This window comes from Micromys minutus (assembly GCF_963924665.1).
Source record: "Micromys minutus genome assembly, chromosome: 13".
Taxonomy (NCBI): domain Eukaryota; kingdom Metazoa; phylum Chordata; class Mammalia; order Rodentia; family Muridae; genus Micromys; species Micromys minutus.
The window spans coordinates 13,269,701-13,292,789 of NC_137982.1; the positions used below are offsets into that span (position 1 = coordinate 13,269,701).

The 23,089-nt window shown below is 44.2% G+C and overlaps 1 protein-coding gene across 4 annotated transcripts in view; it reads right to left on the minus strand.

Moving 5' to 3' along the window:
* The window catches only part of DENND1A (DENN domain containing 1A), a 460,146-nt gene that overhangs the window by 44,198 nt on the left and 392,859 nt on the right, over positions 1-23,089 (minus strand). For all 4 annotated transcript variants that reach the window (XM_080927212.1, XM_080927210.1, XM_080927211.1 and 1 more), the window contains exons 14-18: positions 13,342-13,446; positions 12,992-13,079; positions 11,043-11,083; positions 8,949-9,020; positions 7,540-7,596 (exon numbers count right to left, since the gene is read on the minus strand). In XM_080927212.1, the coding sequence (XP_080783338.1) occupies positions 7,540-7,596; positions 8,949-9,020; positions 11,043-11,083; positions 12,992-13,079; positions 13,342-13,446 (363 nt within the window). The remainder of the gene's footprint in view (positions 1-7,539; positions 7,597-8,948; positions 9,021-11,042; positions 11,084-12,991; positions 13,080-13,341; positions 13,447-23,089) is intronic.

A 23,089-nucleotide genomic window follows, 5' to 3' on the forward strand; every position in this document is an offset into this window, starting at 1 on the left:
GGGGTCCTGGCCCTTTGCCCTCTTGCTTCCTCCCCACAAGCCAAGAGGTCTGCTAAAAACTGCCCCAGGCTATTCTGTGCCTGGCCCCCTGGGAGAGGCAGAGAAAACAGAAACTAATTTGGCCTTCTGACACTGAGGTACCAAAGAAGCCAAAACTATCCACGGAAAACCATAAACATAATAATTTCCAGTGAGAAACTTATTTCATTCTGCATTCTTCTATAGCTATTTTCATTTTCACACATTCACTTTGTCTATATGCAGACATTTAAAAATTACTTGTAATCACAGCTCATGCATAATTTTATATCCTGTTTTTCTCCAATATAAGCATCACCATGGTGCCACATAATCATTATAATAATAATTTTAATGGATGCATAATATTTTCATTGAGCAGACATCTAATGATTTAATAACTCATCCCATCACTAGTGGGTGTGTTTTTTTTTTCTTTCTAAATGCTAGCAATGCATGTCACATTTTTCTTTCCTTTTGTAGTATTGCTTTTGTGGAAATCCCCAGGAATGAAAGCATGAGGTCAAACATAAACATTTTCTAAGCCTTTTTATTCATTCTACCAAATTGCTTCCCAATTTACACCAACTACCCGCAATGGGTGTGTTATCAGTTTCACGGTACTTGTTAGCCTTATCATTTAAAAAATGTATTGCTAATTTAATAGGTGAAAAATTAGACCTCATTGTTGTTTTAATTTGCATTACTTTGATTATTTGTGAGTGTGGCCTTTTTTCTCTATCTGCTTACTGGTGACACTACAGATTATTTTCCTGGCCCTCCTTGTGTTTCTGTAAGGGCCTAAGGGTCTCCCTCGCCTGCAGAGTATCTACAGGATGAAAGAAATCTGTTAAAACCTAAACATTTACATGTCCTTTGTGTGTCTGGTAAACGACACTAAGAAAACTCCCCATGTGTAAAGGGTAGTCCATGGCTTCTTTGGCTGTGCTCATCAGCTGAGCATTGGTGTGGACTAGTGAAAACATGCATGTGTTCTCCTTCTGCAATAAGCATTATAAGTTTTATTGAGGTCAAGCAAGTTGCTTAGGACAAGTCTGAGAATAAAGGTACAAATAAATAACATTTAAGTAATTTTTTTCACTTATAACTCACACCTGAATTAAGTAACATAATATCCAACTTTTCCCATTATGAAAACATATTCATTTCAGTCAAGAAAGAGACTTCTGATTATTGGCCATTTTTTCTCAACTGAGAGAAATCATGAGACAGAAAGTGGTTACTTAGGAAATAATTGTGTACTAAGGAGGAGACATAGGTAAGACCTCTGAGTCTCAGTTTCCCTATCTGTGAGTGGGGACATGGGATCTAAAGATGAAAGGAGATAGGTAATGCAATGTAAGTGTCTAGAGCATCATTAGCTACCCAATAAACTACTGGAATGAAACAGAGAGCTTTATCCATGTATATGTGTATATCTATATGTATGTGCATGCAAGTGTGTGCCCTTGTGAGTGAACAATGTTACATACCTAGTGCCCTACTTCCTGGCTTCCTTTCCTAGGAAACCAGCTGCCGTACAAGTCAACCTAGAAGAGTTTCTGCTTGGTCAATGATACAGGAAGGTGATGACCTTTTGGCCTTACAAACAGGGCTTGGGCATGTGGCCCACATTGGATTGGGAAGTCTAAGCTAAGCTAAGGCTCAGTGATGAAAGGGGCTGCTGACAGCCAATTAGAAATGGATTGTTTGGAAAGGGGCTGCCCTAAGGTGCCTGGGTCAAATGGAACAAAGTAGAGGAGGGGCTCCTTCCATGTCAGAGAGCAACTAAAGGGCAAAAGGGGCAGTTCGGGTGTGTGTGGGCGCATCTAGAGGATTAACACAGGGTGAATGAGGCCAAACCTTAATAAATCCATTTTTGGCCCAGGAAAATATCCCTCTACCATGTGTGCATGGCAGGAAAATATATTAACTAGAAAACTACTAAGTAATTATTTTTTAAAAGACAACACAATAGTTTGGAGGTAAAGTGCCTTAGCTTAAGTTTTAAGCAAAAAAGTGAAGTCTTCTAGCCTTATCTGTTCCAGCAACTAGCTGCCTGATCTTTCAGACTCATCTACCCTCTGAGATTTTGTTCTTACAATGTTTGGCAAAGGTCCACTGAGAATGGCTTAAATGAGATGAACTATGAGGAGGCTTTGATAGAGTCCAATATTGTGCAAACAGAAAGGACTCAATACTTGTGTGTGTGTGTGTGTGTGTGTGTGTGTGTGTGTGTGTGTGTGTGTGTGTGCATGTGAGGCACTTAATCCTGGTAGCTACTTTTCCAGATTCTGGATTTTCATTCCTATATTTAGTGCTCAGGATGATCATGAAATAAATAGGATTATACTTCCTTTATAGATGAAGCCATAGGATTCAGATAGGGTAACCTATTCGAGACCACGGAGCTAAGTGGAAGAACCTAAAATAAGGACTGGTGACATCTAAATCATATCAACTCCTAACTAAAGCCAAAGTGAAGGTATCTTGGTCTGAGGGGGTGGGTACATGCTATGCTGGGCCATCAGAAATGACTTCCTCTCCCTCCTTGGCAGCTCTTCTTGATAAACTGGTCCAGGCTGCCACACCTTGGCTATCTATTGTGAAGCTCTCTAGACTGTGAGTTCCTTGGGATCCAGGTTTTCCTGAGTCTATCATAGCTTTCCCATAAATCTCCATTAAGCTGAACCAAACATGTGAAAGGTAAATGTGCCTGGGTGTTTAAAAGCCACATTTTGTTTAGTTAGAATATCCAGATACCTCAAAATTTCTGTGCTTTTTCATGGCTCCCCCACTGAGTGTTTGGCTTCTTCACTATTTCCTTCATCTGGGGAAGGACAACTGCTTCCTTTGAGGATACCACAGGCAGCAGAGGGAGAGGAGCTCCAGTCAAGAGAGCAATGAGAATAGTGGACTTTTTTTCTGTTTACCAGCAGACATACTACATGAGTAGGAACCAAAGAAGCAACTCTGCATTCCTTGATTAAAGATACCGTGGCTCATGAACTAACTGATCCATCAGGTAAGAGACTGGAATATGGGTACCCTAACTCCTTGGAAGAAGGCAAACTAGAAGAAGCTTATATAAAAATGCTGTAAGATCCAAATGTCCTATGGGTCACTAATTCCATTTCTAGAAATGTTTTCAAATGAAGAAACCTAAAAGTAACTCAGGTGTCCAACAGAATTAAGGTTTTGTGTGCATGCGTGTGTGTATGTATATGTGTGTGTGTCTATGTGTAGTATGTGTCTATATATGCCAACCTAATAAAATTTATGAGCTACTTAAAACAAGGACACATGGAAGAAACATTTTTTTAGAAGGCTGGGGCATACCATATGAAAATGAAGATGAAAAGGGATATTACTTTTCTTCTTTGATTTGCTTAATTTCCCAATAAACGTGATTGTTGGCAAACGGGGGGGGGGGGGACCTTGACTTTCTAAGTGCTATTTTTAAAAAGCAAAACAAGGGGCTGCAGGGAGGGGTGGACCAATCTTTCCTGAAGGGTCACATAGGAGGAAGACAGAGCTATAACTCAAGAGGCCAACTCAAATGACCTTGGGGATAGACTTTCTGCAGCCGAGAAGCAAGGCCATGTGAGGCATTCACAACTGGAGTTGGGAGTAGGGCCCAGCATTCCAAGAATGGATAGAACACTCCACTTTCTGCTGAGCAGGCTGAGGTTAACAAGGACAGGGTAGCTTTAACCAAAGGAATGGTTTGGCAAGATTCCTGCTGTGGCTATGTGAGCAACCTTCAGTGACATGGGTTCCATGGTGTTTGGGCAAACTGTCTTGTTCTAGGTATGAGCCCAAAAATGGAGAGGATATATTCTCATTTACGGAGCTGTTAAAACACCTCACCTCTTCTAAGATGCTCGCTAGTTTGTGGATGAGAAAAACAGAGATGGGTGGTAATACCCTCAGGGCTACACAGTTAATATCCCACACAACCAGACTGAAATCTTCTTGTTGGCCTCCAAAGCTTAAATGCCACATCCCCATGAAAGGAGGTGTAATGGGTGTGTATGTTCAAGGCCAGTGCCTTCTCATTTCCTGTGAGAGAACCTATTTCCACTTTGAGATTTGTGTTGTACCTGTCTTTTCCTAGCCCACTTCCCATAACAGCTAATGTAAATTAAAGTATGAATATTGATACCAAACTTGTAGCCAAAACTGGAGTCTTAGTGATTGAGGCTGCAGCATATTTTAATGTGTCTAAAGACAGGGAGCTGACAGCTGTGTGATACGGTGTGAAAATGTCTGTTCTGTAAGAGTCTACCTGTTCTCCCTGCCTCCACATGCTTGCTCACGCCCTTCATTACAATTGCAAGTGTTTGGCTAGAAAGTCAAGCCAACTGTGAATTTGCTCCTTTCAATCATAGACACTAATCAAGCTCAACTTGTCGTTTAAAGAACTGTGATTTAGAAACTCTCCAAATGGCTATGAAATGGGCTTATTTGGTTAAATCACTTTGATATTAAAAAAAAAAAAAAAAACAGGGATTCCTTAAGGGCACACAAATACAATAATCATATAATTTGTTGGCAAATGGGGTGGGGGTGGGGACATGAACAATTTGACCTAAATGTCATTTTTAAAAAGAGAAACAAGGGGCTTCAGAGAGGGTGGGCCAAATCTGTTTTGAAGGGTCACACAGAAGGAAGACAGAACTACAGCTCAAGAGGCCTCTATAGGGTGGCAAATTTTTAGTGCCCCCTACAGGTGAAGAAGAATAGTGTGCAGCTACTGGATTTAAAGTGCATTATCCAGACAGCCTGAACCAGGGACACAGAGTACAATTTGGTAATTAATATTCCTCTTCAGGTCAAGCCTGGTGAAGACATACTCCCAGAGAAGTGCCACTGTCTCACTTAGGAAGGCATGGCTGGAATCCCTGTCATTTCTCCTTCTTCCTAACTCTGAGCAAGTCGAACTTCAAAGGAAGCTAGGCTACAGTAGAAATTGACCCTTTTGTTCCATTTATCCAGAGAAATATGTTCTCCATCGTTCTTTTTTGTTCCAGGGATGAAGCAGAGCAGGCATGGAATAAAGCCACACTATAGGATCTACGAACAATCACTTGCCAGTGGTCACAGATACCCTGAAAGCTATTTCAGAGGCTTTGAAAAATCTATTGCACAGATGAACAAGGAATGGAAAAGGGGCCATGTTTAGTTATATTAGAGATGGACCCTCCACACACCGTGGTGACCTCTTCATAGGTCAGCCCCACATCCTCCATTTGCAATTCAAACCCAAGGCAAGAGCAAAGAGGGCAAGACTGGGTTCTTGATTATGTGTGCGAGGTCACCATTGCTATGCAGAGTTAGAGGAGGCCAGGTGGCAACCCCAGCACATTGGAAAATTGGGTCTTTGCTGACGACTGCCTCAATTTCATAGCAGAAGCCAAGCTTGCAATGCCTGTGTATCAGGAAGCCATAGAGACAGGTTCCATGTTACATGAAAGGTGGATGGAAGGGGGAGAAAAGAAAGCCAAGGAAATATTTTCCACTACAGTGAGATAGGTCAGGAGAAGCTAAATCCTAAATTAGCTCAAGAAAAAGAGCTAGAGAGCACCAGAGACCAGGGGCCTGTATGTACTGAACAATGCTGGGGTTTCAATTACAAAACAGCTCTTCCAAGAACAACTGCGAAATATCAAGTCTGTGGAAATCTGTAAGAGCCAAGGGGGGAAAAGTGAAAATTGAAAAGGGTGCACTAATAGATCTGTCAACAGTCCAGTGGTGACAAGCCACATTTCTATAAAATGCCTTCACCGTTTGTGTCACCTGAGATGCACTGACTCTCGGTAGAACATTATCTCCTGAAGCTATTCTTGAAAAGACTGGTGTGGGCTGGTGAGGGAGCAGGGGAGGAAGGGAAACGGCTTCAGAGTCTATGAAGGAAGGAAAGGTGGAGTGTGTGGAGAGAGAACAAGATCTAGATTGTGTAAGTGAGCCTTTGGGTAAACACAGGGAACAAAGCTGAGCTTTGCTAGCTGCTACCGCGACTGTGTGGTGGGAAGGAACTCTCTGAAGGGCAGTCTCAGTCTTCATGTCAGCATGTGCAAGGAGACCCATGAGGCCTTTTGTCTGGCGCCTAAGGAGGGACCCCACCTTTGCTTATTTCAGGCAATATATTAAACAACCATAGCCTACAATCTAGACACTGGGGGGTGGGGAGCCCCCTCTTGGACACATGTAAGTCATGTTCACGTGACTGGGACAGGGGATAAAAAGGTATGATTAGTGACTCAGATAATATCTATGTAAAGAGTCCCACCTGCCATTGTCTGCCAGGGTGAACAGACTGCCATGCAGTCTGTGTGGATTGTGTTACAAGGTTTGCATCACAGGATGAGAATCTCAGCTGTTAAGAATTCATTGTCAGCCAAAGCTAGGAATTTAAATGCTTAGTAAGAGCAAATTATTTTCCAATTAAAAGAAAGGAATCAATTCCTTCGACCCATTTCAAGTTAATGAGGATTTTTCTGACTTCATAAAGTTAAAACTGCTTTCAATTAAAAACAGAACCAACACAAATTGCCTAGACAGTGGTACATTTAGGGATGTGGGGAAAACGACCCCAGACATCTTTTGTAAAAGAAAACACGTGTTTGGGGGGGGAAGCAGTGGGTGGTATAGAGTGGAAGTATTCTGACAGCAGAGGTCAACAGATCTGAACTCTAATCCTGTCTTTGCTAGGCTCACGCACTGTGGCCTTGGGCGAATTACCTCACCTGTGAACCAGTCTCGTCACTCACAGCTTTGTTCTATGGATTTGGGGTGACAGCTTCTACTCTGGCTCATCTTGAACACGTGTGTCAGTCACAGTATTGGAGGGCATGCTGCAATAGTACTACATGTACACCCCTGCCCCGCTCCGGTTACATTGCTGCTCTCCCCAAGAGACTCAGGCTGGGGAAATTTCAGCCACAGTGACTACACACAATTTTTCTGATGGACCATAGAGACAATTAATTGGTGCCTCTGTTTGTTGTATGTACCTTAGGCACAGGCTAGGCTACTCTTGCTCTTTGCAGTGTGGGGGAGACCCATGGTATTCCCTTCCTGCTCACTCTCTGTGTATATCTGCTAGAAACAGGGTAGTCCTTTCTCTGTGTATGCTTTTGGGTTTAAGACCAGACCTGGGGCAGAGGGTGGCAGCAGGAATGGAGTGACACCAGGGCAGTGGTGAGTCTGTATGAGGGGCCAATGTTGCTGGACACCTGCAAACCCCAAGCCTGGTGGGGTGGGTTGGGAGACAGTGTTAACTCTGAACTCACTCGCCTTTGTGGGTTTAAGCCCACAAAGAGTCTTAATGTTATTTGAAGACAATTTTTTGTCTGTGAATATTTATAACAGTGTGAAACTCCCGGACAGCTGGTAATGCATTTTGAAGTGTGCTAACAACACTGTATCAAACAGCCTTCTATTGATCACATCCTACTTTTTTGTGGCCACGCATTTCATACACGGTGCTTATACATTTTGAATAAGAACTTCAAGTACCTTTTGCTTCAAGCGGTTTTTCACCTCTTTTATTCCCATTTTTGCATGATCTTTTGCCTGCATGAAAAATTAATTTAAGTTAAGATTCCCTTTCTGTTTCCAGCCGGGTCTATGCTTGATTTCAGTCCACCATGAATCACCTTCTCTGATTACTAGAAAAATGAAGAAAAAATGGGATCATCAAGTTGAAAAATATAATGGCTGTGAAAACAAATACAAAGGTAAAAGGTTAAAACAAAATCCCTTAAAGAAGCTGCAGAGATTTCATTTTCTGCATTTTGACGGCAGAGACTTTCTTCTTCTTTCCCTTCCCCAGCCTTTCTTCTGCTCTCTATAATTATTTACCTCAGCAGCCTGGTGACAGCTACCAGTAAAAGAACAGCAGCTTTACCTGCCACAAGACTCAGAACCCTACTATACTTTACCAGGGCCAGGCTCAGGGTCCATCTCCTTTCTACATTGAAGGGTTGAAACAAAGCAGTTGCTAGGTTTTTGTAGTACCATTTCCCAAATTTCATTTTAGAAGACACTATGGCTTCTATTTTCTGTCAGTTTTGGCCTGTGCATCTCTGCTGGTAGCCACCCATCCAGTACAGAATCTAGAGTTTAAGCACAGGAAATACTAACACAATTAAAAATGAAAATAAAATAAAACCACTCCATATATGTGGCTCAGGGTCAAAACAAGCAAGTAGGAAAAAACACAAGAACAAATGCTTGAGGCTTGTGAGAGATGGAGCCAGGGACTGATGCAAAGGTCTCATAACACCTTTCCTATAGGACAATGGTAAGAGAGAGAATGAAGAATTTGGGATAGAACTAAGGGTGGTCTCCCCACTGTGCCCATAGTTATGAAACAGAGGGCTTCCCAATCCTCTGGTCTCTACACTCCCTGTCTGTAACCATCCACATAATCTGCCATGGGGAAGTTAAACATGAGGGTCATCTCCTCACCATGCACACAGTCCTGGTTATAGAGCAGCAGTGCTAAGCAATTCTTAGAACCTTTAGTGCTAAGAAATGGAATGGCCACTCTTTGTTTGGTCACTTCTGCAATCGAGGCATTTATACACTGGAGGGTCAGGTTGTATCAGGCACAGTGGCACACATCTTAAGTCCTAGCACTTGGGAGAAAGAGGCAGAAGAATCTCTGTGAGTTTGAGGCCAGCGTGGTCTACATAGGCCAGAGCTACATAGTGAGACCCTGTCTCACAAATGACAAAAACCCCAACCAAACCGCCACCACCGCCACCTCCTCATCCTCCTCTGCCAAAAATGACAAAAACAAAACAAAACAACAACAACAACAACAAAAACCAAACCCAAACAAACAAAACAAATACGAACAAAAAGAGTCTGGTTTCATGAAGGAACCCATCCATGGCTTCCGGACTTCAAGCAGTACTTACAAACTTGTAGACAGTCTTCATGGCTGGGTTAGCTTTCGTTTTTACAGTATTCAGAATCGCTCCACTTCCTTTCTGTAATAAAAATGTCAATCAACAACGTGGGCTGGAGGGAGAGTGGGCCAGCACCAACAAAAAAGGTTTCTCTTTAATCAGGCCAGACAGCATCTTCAGAGCATGTGACGTGAGAAGAGAAGCAGGCCCAGGTGGTTACCGGGTTAGTTAGGGCGATGGCAGACGCTGACTCTCTGTCTCCCTTCCTTCCCTCTCCCCCCTTGCATACACATGCACACACATGTGTAGGGACTGGAGAAGAGGCATGTGATAACTAGTCAAGGGGAGACAGTAGGCTCAATGTTTTGCTCAGTACCTGCCCCTGTCCAGGTTATCTGAGGTATGAGTTTCCTTATGATCATCAGAAGCTCTTTAAAAAATTTCTAGTTACTATAGATAGTATTCTGTCATATTTCATAACTGTGAACGACCTAGCTGACTCCATGGAAGGAAAGAAAACAGGCTCCTGATCAACCAGAAGTCCCTGGCAACATGGTTTGTCATTTCCCTGGGGAGCATGAGAGGCATACATTGCTTAGGAGGCAGCTAAGTGAAGTGCACAGGCCTTTTGTATCATACCCCTGTAGCATGTTCTAAGGCTCTGAGCCAAGGGAGGGGTTTCTTTGAAGACCACCAGGCTTCGTGTGTATGGCTAAGGAACATAACAGGGTAAAATGCCACATCTGGATGGTGAGAGCTGCATTGGTTACATGCAGGGAGTCTGGAGACCACAAGACTGGGGAGGGCCTCTGCGCAGAAAACATTTGACCTAGACCATGGAGGATGAGTGCAGGTTGATATGGAACATAGCAGGATATGAATATGCTCGGAGTGTGAAATAGCACATAAAAAAGTGCAAAAGTTGGGAGCTGTGGGTGTGTTCTTGGGAGGGACAGGGGTTCTTGACCCATGGTGGAAATGAGTCCAGATGGGGTGGCATGGACAGAGCCTGGAATGCTGGGTCCAGGGGATCATGCTACAGAGGACTTTAAATCAAACATGTCACATAAGGGATGAAAGTAAGTGTTGACTTTAATTTTCAGCACAACTTTTTTTGCTGTTTGCCTTAATATTTTGAGTTTTAATGAAAAACAACACAGTTTGACCTAGAAAGCATTCAATGTTGTAGGACAATAGGAAAATTTCACCCACTCATCTATTCCGTTCTGGCTTCCAAAATTACTCAGAAGGCTGTTTAAAGGGTCCTTTGGAGTACTGAAACTCCCTTTATCAATCAATCAGCAGGTCCTTATTGCTCGCCTCTGATGTGCCAAGTGTTGTGTTTGGCCATCCACGAACAAAGGCAGTCTTTCATGGGGGAGCTGCTTACTCTGGCCAACTGCAGCCACTTCCATGGGACCTGCCTTGGCAGTAGCTGTGGTTGGCCCGGAGCAGAAAAGAACACTTATCACATTATGCTGGAGTCGCCTGTTTACATACCTGCCTCTCTAATGAGATGGGGAGCTTCCCCTGGGTAGGACAGGACCTCCTCGCCCCTCCCCCCCATTCCCAGGGGCTAGTGTCCCTAGCACACAGTAGGTCTTGAGAACATACTCATTAGAAAGTCATGGAAAAGTTAGAAAAACTTTGAACTCTTTAGAGGCCAAAGGAACCCTAAGTACCTGGTTCCCAGTTCAACAACACATTGTTCACAATTGCAGTAAGAAGTGAAGAAAAGTCTCCCAGAGGAGCCCTTGTAGTGAAAGACACTGAGTATAACAAGGAAGATGTGCCTTTGGCTTTGCTGTGATCACGACAACTGCCTGACAGGGAAGGAAATGTTCTAGAACAATATTTCACTCCACTGGCCTTGACTGGCCTGAAGAGGAAGGAGTCTCTCTGGTCTCATTTTCCCTGTTAAGGGAAACTGTCTCCTTCTAGTCCCTTCCACAGGATGGTGGCCTGGCACTAAGACAAAAGTATCTTCAGCTGAGAGAAAGAACAAGGAAAGCTGACTTGAGACAGCTTTGTAGGTGGTTACGGAGTAGAGGCTGTCAGGAGGCCACAGAGGAAACCAGGTGGTTGTGAATGGGGTACACTTACCCGGACTGTGGACAGCCACTGATGGTACAGTTTATCACTGCCTAGGGGAAGAAAAGTGAGAGATGCTATCATTTATAGTTGCCTTTAAATTGCCTTCATGTGACTGGAAAGCTCACAATGTAGAGAAAGGCCAGGAGGTTTGTGTGTCCCACTCTCTGAGGTGTGAGGCAGTTGAGTCAGGCCATTCTCTGGGAGGTTTTGTATAAATGCCCAAAACTCCCACATCTCCCTCCTGTGTTTCATCAGCACAGCCTGAAACCCTGACTACAGGGAACCACCTTGGGCTCTGGAGCAAACAATCTGTCCATCCTTGAGACAGGAAAATTGTGCTTTTCTTCTCTTGCCACCATTCCCTGCCATCAGAGTAACTTTATAGGCAGCTAAAATATTATGTCCTCTGGAACCTTCTCTTCTTTCAATTCATCTTTTTTTTGGTGTGTGTGTGTGTGTGTGTGTGTGTGTGTGTGTGTGTGTGTGTGTGTGAGAGAGAAAGAGTGTTATGTAGTTCATGTTGGCTTTCAAGATGAATTTGAACTTCTAAGTCTTCTGGCACAATTCAAGTTTGTGTGGTAGTGAGGCTTGAGCCTAGGGCATTATGGATGTTAGGGAAGCGCTGTACTATCTTCAGCCTTCTTCTTTCCTAGGAACAGCCCTCTAGCTCAGGTCACATCTATATTCTTTGATATAGAATGTGATGACAGATGTTGTGAATGAACCCCATTCATTGCATCCTGAGGGTCAAGGAGGTTTCAACAGAGGCTTTATTTAGCAATACATAGAGCCTATCTCCTAGAACTGCTTTCCCAAGGTCAGAACTTGACTCAGAGTCTGCTCCTTCATAAGTGGTGCAGTGAGAGTTAACAGAGCACTATTCCAACTACCCACAACTCAGTCTTTCTCTTCCTGCACTGGCTTTATCTGTGTTTGTCTTAGTCATGCCTCTCTTTCCCCAAGGATCAAAGCTGGAGCTCACACCGCTTGCTCAGCTCTAGATATAGTGTTCAGGGAATGCTTGTCAACAGTCTGTCATGATTGTCCAGAAACCGTATTGGTTTTAACAATTGTGGTGTGGGCTGACTGGGCCTGTATCATCAACAGGTGGATGTGAAGCTGCCTCTACAAGCTTGTCCTGCTCCCACGGTCATCAGCACAGCCTAGACTAGGCAGGCTCAGTAGTAAGAGGGTATCATTATTCTCACTCCAAAGACTGAAACTACATGTATTATTATCTCTGCCATCAAAGGACAAACCAATAGCCAGTCTGGGACTCAGCTGGTGCTCATTACTGACACCTCCCAGTGTCCGAGATGCTTTCCCTGAAAACTGAGAGAATGATTCTTCTGGGACTGGCCACCCAGCAATGATGCTCATATCTTATTTACTTATTTGTTTGTTTAAGAAGGGTCTGACTGTATTGTACAGGCCGGTCCCCAAATCCTGGGCTCAATTGATTGCCTGCCTCAGCCTCCAAGTGGCTGTGACTACATATCACTGTGTCTACCTTGGTGATGTTTCACACTGCACAGAAACATGTGTTGAACTTGACTCTAGAGCAGGGACTGTTTTGGTGTATTGCACAATACTTCTTAATGACTCACTTTCTTGATACAGAAGACCTACAAAGTAGTCTGTGGTACCATCAGTGACTTGTCCCAGGTGTCACAGCTAGCAATGAGGTAGAGACTCCATTTGAACTCAGCGCCCCTACTTCAGAGTCTGATGTCTCTTGTATTATGCTGGTCATGACACTCTGCCAGACTTTTCTACTTAGGAGAATCAACTGCTCTGAGATCAGAGGCATCACATGGGCCAAGCTATGTGCAGACTGTCACAAAACAAGGAATTTCCCAACTCTTCCAAGGCCAAGGTTGAAGTCAGTCTCCTCCCCACCTCTCCTAAAAAAGAAAGCAAGCCCCTCTGTGCTAGGAGGGCCACAGGCAGCTTCTTACCGGCATACTCTCCCATGTTGATCTCTTCCTCAAAGACATCGCTGAAACCTTCACCAGAATTGAGAAGGTCTAGTCTGCCATCGATAAACTGGACAGAGAAAAAGCAAATACATTACAGCTTGTCTATGGACAAGGGAGCCATCCAGCTTGGCACTGTGGTGCATTCCTAAAACCAGCCAAAGGCAAGGAAGGGCCTGTCTGTCACCAGAAGCCCTTTCTACAAAAACCCTTACCCTCTGGTCCTCTCTAGGCCTATCCCTTCCCATCCTGCATTCTTAGTGCCTAAGGTAGAAACTGTTGCAGAAATGCCCACTAGGGACTTGACACAGGTCCTGAGGGAGGCTTGGCACCTGCTTGAAGAGCTGCAACTGTGTGGCATTCTGTAGAAACTGTCTCATGGCTCCAGAGCGGTAGTGGGACACAAAGGCTTCCTCACTGAAGGTGATGGGTTCTTCCTGGGAAATGGAGAAGAAACATAATGGTTAGAGCAGGCCCCTTTCTGCAGGTTTCCACATCTGCCTGCTCCTTAACTCACTATCACACGAGTGTGATCATCATCAACTGCTCTAGTTTATGGTGGGGAAGCTGTTTCTGGAAGAACTATACATATACCAGGTCAGAGAAGCTGGCCTCCCTGTTACTGACAATCACAATCTATAGCAAATTAGTACTGTGCCTGCCAATATGATGATTTCCAAACTCTTCCATCTGTATTTAGAGGTAGACCTCTGATGTCCGTCAATATCTCATGTTGAAGGGGCCCTACTAAGGCAGAGCTGCATTTTCAGAGCTGGGGCAGAGAGTGGCATCAGGTTTTTCATAGATACCAACTGTGGACAGTCATTTTAAACTAATTTACAAAATGAATATTTTGCTTGTTTGTTTTTGAAACAGAGTCTTGCTATGTAGTTCAAGCTGATCTTGAACTTGTGAGCTTCTTACCTCAACCTTCTAAATGCTGGGATTACAGGTATGTAGGGCCATGCCTGGCTCACATTGCCTTGACCTATACCAAGTTATAATTTACAAAATACTGAGTGATCAAAAATAAAATTTACTACCTGCACAAGTTTGTGTTTAAGTTGTTTGATGTGTAAATTTCTGTCCAGAAAGTACACCGAGTCAAGAAAATGATACCCTAAGTTTTAAAACAAACAAACAAACAAACAAACAAACAACCAGACCCTATGTAGTCAATGCTTCACTTTCTCTGAACTCATTTGCAGTATTTGTCTATGCAGACATGCCTTTAATTTTGTTTGGCATTCCTGGTTCTGAAAGATCTGACTTTTACATTTTGAGCTGTGTTAAGGGCACCCCCTCCCTTTCTTGGACTTGGTGGCAAACACAAAGATGTTTGAAGCTCTGCTTTTATCCTGTTTTAATGAGTTATGTGTTAAATTTACTGTCTGGCTCCTAAAAGTTCCAGGAACTTCTTATGCTTCAATCTAGCCAATATTAACTCAGAAACTGAGCAGCCCCACTCCTCAGGCTGCAGGGATGGCCCAGAAACACAACAATGGAGGAAATGCACTTTTATATAGTTCATCCCTCCTTAATTTTACAAAGGGTTGGAGGCACTTTATGCAAGCCCCTAAAGCAACAAATAAAAGTGATTGCTGAGAAAAGTGAAATGGTTTAGAAACAGTTCTGGATGAGCTGCTTCTCAGTTTCTTAACGAATTACAGAATCATTCTGGAGCTTCCGGGCTGACAAGGCGGGGAAGCACTGCAGACTGTACTGTGAATGAGCAGAGTGAACCACTCATCCCCAGGGAAGGATGTGCGCTGCTCACATCACTTTGGCAAGGACTACCCCTCCTCTGCCAAACCAAGTCCAGGTAGACCTCACCCGAGCAAGTCTCTCTCCTTACTACTGGGGCCATGGCAGGGGACACTGTTGGAGCCAACACAGTAGGGCAATATTCTCTCTAGGTGATTTTACATATACTGATGACTTTTGACACATTTCACTAGCCCAGAATCTTACTAGACTACATGAGGCACCTAAACCTCACTGTCTGCACTCAATTACAGATTCATTATCTCCATTCAAATCAGTGCCTCCTTTTCTTGGTTGTCAGAGCCTCACTGATCCACAGTTGACCAGTCAGACTTTTAATGTCTTTCCCATCCAGCCTGGGTGGTGTCTCACACATTTACTCACTGCTTGCCATTCATGACCGTGGCATGGGACCAGGCTGCAATGGTAAGGGTGCACCTTCATGCTCTGTCCTATCTTATTCATTCTGGTCCATATCAATTTTGGCCAAAATTCAACCACATCACCACCCTACACAAGATTCCTGGTTCCCTGGGTGTTGCCTTCACGTGATGACTGGATTTGTCTTGTTTCTGCTGTGTTTCGTGTGAGCAGACAGACTTGTTTGCACCACAATGTATGTGACACACAAGGGTCTTGTATGGGAGAGGATGGGGAGACATTGGCCAGGTGAGCAGCCCTTTCAGACAGTCCCTCTGAGTCCTTTTGTGTCTGCTCTTCCACACCTGTTGTTCCAAAAGCATCTTCTAGTCACAAGCCATATTGCCCACCATATTTATCCTTGCTTTCTTTTCTTAAAATTCTTTCCTTTCTGCCAGGACTCAGGCCTGGGTGTGGCAGTCATTCGTCCTTGCTTAATGCTACCAGACATCATTACCCTCAGTGCTAGAACGGTCTTTCCCAGTATTCTCTCTGACAAGGAGCCTTAGAGAGCAAGTCTGTACTGAACACATCTCCATATTCCCTGGAGACAGTGCAGACCCTAGGTCCTAGTTAGAAGTGCAGGCATGACAGTTAAGCAGCACAGAATGAGCTCAATCCTGGTTCCTGCCACAGGACCTGTGGCCTTGGTTTGACATAGACCCTGCTTGGTCTGATGGTAAAGAAGTCTGACGGCACCACGTGGGGTTGGTGGTGCTTGTATTCAGGGTGGAGTTTGTTAGAGTTGCTCAGATGAGCACTTTGTACCTAGAGCCTTGGCATAGCCTTGCCAGAAACACACTTGCTTAGAGTGAATTCAAAAAAGTTGGCAACTGGATTTGTGTGTGAAGCTAGCCTGAGGCAGGGTTTAGCGGCTGGAGAGCAGAGAGTCTCACCTTCTAGGAGACATGTATATTTTGGGTTTCTTATCCACTCATTGGAGGTGACATCCCCCTGGATCAGATACCCAGGTTATAAAACCTGACAAAAGGACATGGGCATGGATAGAAAACCCACAGGGAAATGTGACAACAGAGGCTCTTCTCTGAAAAGGCTTTAAAAATATCAGGTGTCAGGCATGGAAGCAGATACCGCTAGAAGGCAAAGGCACAGTCACCCAGAGCCTGGCCCTGGAGTGACTCTCTTTCCAAGATACTGACAATGGTCACACCTCACAGGTAGGCTCCTGTAGATGTCCCATAAATTTGTCTCCAATGGACAACACAAAAGGTAAAACCTTCAGGATGCAGAACTCCAGTTCTTCAGATGTAAGTCCCTCTGGAAGATAAGCAGGACTCAGTGAAGGCTCCTGATACAGGACCAGGGTAAGCAAACAGAGCTCATCCCCTGTTTAGTACACCAGTGTCTATAGCTGTCATGGCTATCCCCACTCCAGTTTTCAACAGACCACAGAAGAGTGTCTTGTTATTCTCTATTTTACAAAAATTGCAGGAATTGCTGGTTTAGTTCTCTTATTTGATTGATTAAACCTTTTGTCTTCTTAGGTGACACTCTAGGTGCTGAAGCAACCTGCTGATGGCAACGGGGAGTCAGGCCGTGAGCATTTGTGCTTGGATGGCATTAGTAGAGAGTTTTCCATCTATGACCCCAAGGACAGTAAAACACAGCTGCTCAACCCCATCAAGGACTCTGTTACAAAAAGACAAGTTTTCCCTCTTGGATTATCTTCTTGACATATGGAATCAATCGAAAACTCCATCACTAATGAGTTGAATCTTTGTTAGCAGGTGAAGCCTGTGACTCCAAAGGTTTGAGTCTTCCAGAAATAATGGCTTCATCCATATAGCATCCTCAGTGCTGGTGTGAAAACACAACCCCCACCAGGTTCTTCCAACACTTTCTTTGTCCTGCTGACTCCTCTGCTCTTTAACAAATTTAACTGTTATCAAAATCCTATTTTTACTATATGACTTTAAGAGAAAAACAGGACTCTTCTCTTTATAGACTTTAAATTCTAAAACCATTATTTTTGGAAGATTATCTATATATTCAAACATTTAAAAATAGCTCTTATAAGCCAGATTCTGTGTAAGGAACATAAAAATATAAAATATAGATCCTAAAAATACCAGGTACAGGTTGGGAAGGATAGACTATATAAGAATGAGAGAATATTCTGCCCATGGGCAATATTATTTGTGTATGTGTGTGTGTGGTAATGGGTGTGTGTGTGGTAATGTGTGTGTGTGTGTGTGTGTGGTAATGGGTGTGTGTGGTAATGGGTGTGCGTGTGTGGTAATAGGTATGTGTGTGTGGTAATGTGTGTGTGTGTGTGTGTGTGTGTGGTAATGGGTGTGTGTGTGTATGGTAATGGGTGTGTGTGTGGTGATGTGTGTGTGTGTGTGTGTGGTAATGTGTGTGTGGAGGCATAGGTTGATGACATCAGGTATCTCCCTCAATGACTCTATACCTAATTTTAAAAATAGTTTTAAAATTAAAAAATACATTTGTATATGTGTATAGGAGGAGTGAGTATGTGCAATAGTGTGCATAGGTTAGTGGATAACCCGTTGGAGTTGTTTCTCTCCTTCTGTTATGTGGGTCCTGGGTACTGAAACCAGGTATAGCCTTGGTGGCAAGTGCCTTTACCTGCTTAACCATCTTGCTGGCCCCTCTCCACTTTCTGAGATACCATCTTTCATCAAACCTCTATGGTACTGGGAAGCCAGTAAGCTCTGAGATCCTGCTATATCTGCCTTTCATCACTGAGATTACAGGAATGTAGCAAAGCCCTGTTTTTATGTGGGTGCTAGGAACTTGAATTCAGGTCCTCATATTTGCATAGCAGGTGCTTTCTTTGCCTGTTGAACCAAAATGTGGTGTTTACATACATTACACATGCCTTATAGAGTAACCTGACACATTACAGTATGAATGTACCTCAATGATATTATGTTAAGAGAAGTAAGACTATTAAAAAGACTGGTAATTATTAATGATCAAATTCATACATAGGGAGAGGAAGACAATGGTGGCTTCTGAGGCATGGGGTTAGTTGAGGAGCTGTTTAGTGGGTGGAGGTTTAAGATTGAAAAGATGACAAAGTTTGGGAGATGGATATGGCTCATGCCAGTGTGAGTGTCCTGAAAGGCATGGCACTGTAGGTATGAAATAGCCAAGAGGAGACATTTTATAATAAAAATTTCTTAACTACAATTTTCAATGATCAACAGAACATGTCAGGGTAGAAGGTGATTGTTTATTTGGTATAAATATTTGGCTTGACATTTTTTGTAATAGAAAGTTAGCTGTTTCATTCAGAGGAATCTTGTGAAGTTCAGGAGACAGTCACCTACAGTGTGGAGGGACACCTGGCACACCAGAGGACTGATTTTGCTAAAGAAACCATTAAAAATCTTGAAACTTTGGGCTTAAACTCTACATGGTAAAGAGTGAATGCATGCTGAACTCAAAAGGCCTATCCTGATCCCTCACTCAAATTAGCCATGCAATCTCCAGCAACTCAACCTGCCTTTCCAGCTTGGTGATAACAGTGCCAATGCAATGTCACAGTGTCACTGATTGCAGATGGATGGTTCCACAATGCATTGCTCACAAATAAGGTCCTCCTTCAGGGCAGAGACTGGTCTTGTCATGGCTGCTTGTGTGACAAGTAGGGCCCACTATAAAGTGAACATTCTCGGGAAAAAAAAGCTGCTAAAATCTAACCATTCTCTCTATCAAGGTGTTTGTTTGTGTGCTATTTACTGACATTCCAAGAAAAGAAGAAAATCAATGTTAAGTTATTAGCATGACTTTTGCTGTCCAATTTTACATAATGTGATAATGGTTTTAAAAATACTAACTTATTGGGCATTATATTTCCTAGCTGATACATGCACTTATGTTTTTTCTTTCTATTAAAGGTTTTATTTTTGATTTTGTGTGTGTATAAGACTGTAGGTACTGGGAACTGAACTCTGGTCCTTTGGAAGAACATTACATGCTCTTAACCACTGGGCAATCTCTCACTCAGTTCCTGTGTTCTTACCAGTTTTAATTTTACTTCTTGATACAGCTACAGTCCATACATCTCTGCCTCCGTGGTCAGAAAGGTAGGAGTCATGATTGCTCTGTCTCTTTCCCTTTGTCATTTTCACTAAGGACAAGAAATGTCAGCACAGTGCATGACAGCTCCTGCATCAGACCCTATGTTGTTCACCTTTCCAAGAAACTACAGTTCTCCTGCTGTGCTTGAAGCAAGTTCTGGCTCGAACTAGTGTGACCATGGGCTGATGGTCTCACTCATTCCATTGAAGACGCACTTATCAGATGTGCTATGTGGGCATGGTGATGCTATGGGACTGAGATGGCCAGGTTTAGTTCCTTTGCTGGTATCCATCCCCACTGTCCCACTGGACTTCATAGAAAGTATAAGTTCACAGGGAAAATCTTAAGAATTATAATATAATGGCAGATTATCAAAGTGAGCACAGGCCTTGATTGGCTGCATAAAGGACAGGGTACTGAGACCAATCTGGAGTCATTCCCACACCCCACCCTATCCTATCTCTTCCAGGTTAAGTTTTCAGCAGGTGGCTCTGTAACTGACTATCTGCCTCTCTGACTTAGGATCTTAGTTGGGTTTTGGAATTTCTGGACTCCTGAGAGCATAACACTCAAGGTTCTTGGGTCTTTCACAGCTGCCTTTCCCTTGTTAGTGGAATCTAATCTACCTCCCTCACACTTGAATACCCTCTTCCAGATCCTCTGGGCTTTTGTCTTGTCATTTTCCTCAGAAAACTTTGCTAGGTGGCTCAGGTAAGAGGGCTCCAGCTCTTCTACAGTGTCTCCATAAACACTACCCGTGGGCAGACATGCTTTCCCAGACCAGCAAGCTCCTAGATGACATGACAGGCTCTGTTTATTCGCTTCAAAGAAGTGGATGGGAGATGGGGACACACAGATGCTTCCTGAGCCAGCTGTGTTTATCTGCCCCCATGTCCCATACCTAGCTATCATCTTCAGCACAGGCATAACTACCTGCCTCATGGGATTGCTGGCAACCAGGCTGGGATAGATGGAATGCTCTAGGTCTCAACCTTAGCAATCACCTGGGGAGCTTCTAACTCCTCAATCCTACAACCTTACAAACTAACTACAGTGTAGAAGCTAAGAACCAGCAGCAGAGGTGGGAGTGACCAGCCTAGGTCAACCTTAAGAAAGCTATAGACTTTGGCAGTCCTCATCTTGGTTGTACCTCACTGGAATACTTCCAAATTCCTGTTGGGATTTCAGCAGCCCTCCTAGGGTAGAAAGAGGCTGTGCTGGTCTGAAGGCTGCCCCTCACCGGTTAGCTGGGCAGCTGCCCAGGTGACTTCCCCTGTGCTGTGGAATGGGCTCCTTTGCTCTAATACTGGCAGTAGGAGCATGGAGGACTCACTCTGTGACAGCCAGCATGTCCCACCCACCCTTGCCAAGGCCTTCACTTATCATCCCCATCTCATAAGGGAGGAACATCCACATGGAGAAGCCTGTCCCAGCCTCAGAGACCTCCAATCTAAAAATTCTCAAGTCTGAGCACAGTACACATTAGGGTCTTAAGGTGGATGTAGGAAGAAGGATCACCCCACAACCAATCAGATAACCCTGACAGGGCTGGGCAAGCCACCCTTGGAATGACAGGACTGAAAGAGCTTTCTGTTGCAAGTGTGGAGTAGCTGAGGCATGCTGGGGGCTGACTCCGTGTAACAAGCCCTAAATAAAGAATCAATGTCTCCTTGTGAAGTCTCCTTGCTATTCGGATGATTTTAAGTTAGGGCAAATGTGGGCGCCCATCCAGAGCTCCTCAGATGATTTGTGGGCCAGAGATGGCCGGGCTGCTGGTTTTTGCCCATTCTGGCCACAGCTCCAGTATTGATAGGCCCCCCGCACACACTCACTAGATTATAGTAAAGACATTCGAATCACAGGCGTGTCAGCCCACGCCTCAGCTCATCTGTGCAGGAGCCCCTTTCTTCAGCATTAACGGAGACAAACAGGGAGAAGTCAGGAAATTCTGATTAGCACAGGAACGCAGATGAGCAGGGAGGCCTGTGAAGGCGAGGAGACACAATGAAGTTGGTCTTCATGCATACTAGCTCAAGATTTTCCTCCCCTAAGACATGCAGATGGGAATCAGCTCTTGGAGGAAAGCAGGTGCAGTGATTAAAACCAACTACCTCTTGCTGAGCACTCGGAGAGTGTTGGCTGGTTTTACATGCATTATCCTGCTTATTCTCTATAGCAACCTGTGAGGCAGGTTTTATGATGACCTCCATTTCACAGACAAGGAAATCGAGGCTCTGCCAGGTGAGGTTACATGCCTGAGGTCACTGAGTTGGACAGGGGCCTGCCAGTGTTTGGAGGCAAAGTCTTCCTGGTTCTGGCATATATAACAGGATATTATTTGTCTTGCATTAAGAGACATTATCACAGGATTATATTTGTCACCTAGCTGCCAGCTGGAGCTGCTCTAGAGGCAACCCAAAGAGATGGATTATAGGGCAGTGAGCTGAGTAGGCTGTGGTTCCACTATGCCTGATGTAGCTGTTCACCATAGCTTCACTGATACAACACAGAACCAATCTACCTGGTGCTCTGAGTGGTGGACTCACTATGTGGAGTAAGGTCCACAAAGCAGAAGTGGCTCATCCCTGCAGCATACTGATAACTTTCTTTCAGGGCGGAACCAAATGGTACACACACAGATAGCAGGATCAAGTAGCTGGTGGCTGTGACACCTAGGCAGTCTCAGAGTCAAGTGCTACTGGGGGACAGATCTGGTATAATACACAGTAATCATTTAATTTTAATGCTTCCTCAAACAGAATAGAGATGAGGGTCTGTGTACTGGCAGGGGTGGGGGAACATAGTTTGAGAAAGCCTACTGGAGAAGGGATAGGTTTAGGGTCTTATGGGTTGCTGGGAGAGAAGATCAGCAGTACTGGCTATAGCTATGCAAATCTGCAACTCACATATGCAAAGACAAAGAGGCATGGTGAATAAAGCAGAAGCCCCACCTCCTGAGTCATACAAGGAGCGATCAGCCACTAGTCTCTTGGTGACAGCCACTAGTCTCTTGGTGACACGGCCCTTAAAGGAGCTGTCACAGCAGTGTCCACATACTGAACTATATGGCTGCCCTGTTAACTCTTGGTTCTTCTGCTCATTATCACCCCTCTCTGATGTGCTCGGTCTAGTGCTGCATCTCCTATACCTGGAACTGGCCTGGTGCCTGGGGAGCAGGAAGCTTCTAGCTGTGAACAGTATCTATCCCTGTGAAGTGTAAAGAGCAAGGGATCAACACTCGGCCTGGCCTTGCTTCCTTTCCTTGCCTAGGCCTCTAAGTTGGGTGGCTGGAAAATCTTCAAGGAAGTTTCAAATGCTGACATGTGTTGTTTCTACACATAGGGGTGGTTCTCTGTGAGATCTTTCTAGCACCATAGAGAAATAGACCATCATATCAGCACTTCATGCAGATACAGGAATGGAAAAAACTGGAGGGTTCTGGAACTCAGGGCAGGTGCCACGTCCTCTGAGATGGTTTCTCATGGTGATGAGAGACACTGCTTCCCAGCTGTGTGGAGAATCACGATTCATGCAGGTTTTTTGCTGAGGGTACAACACCTAACTTCTGGTGGTTCTCTGTTTGCTGCGCACAGTGATTGTGTTGCAGCCCTGACTCCATGCATATGATATGTACAATCTACACCAAGCATATGATGGGGTTCTGGAAGCAAGACTAAACAAGAGCCACAGGAAAGCAGAGCTTCACAAAAGCTGTCCAGAGTGCAGCCTGTCTTGGGGCCCCATGATGATTCTTGTTGAAAACTGGCTTCTTGTGACAGCCCTATGGGTAAAGGCCCTTTATCCCTCTCCTTCAGAGAGAGGAGT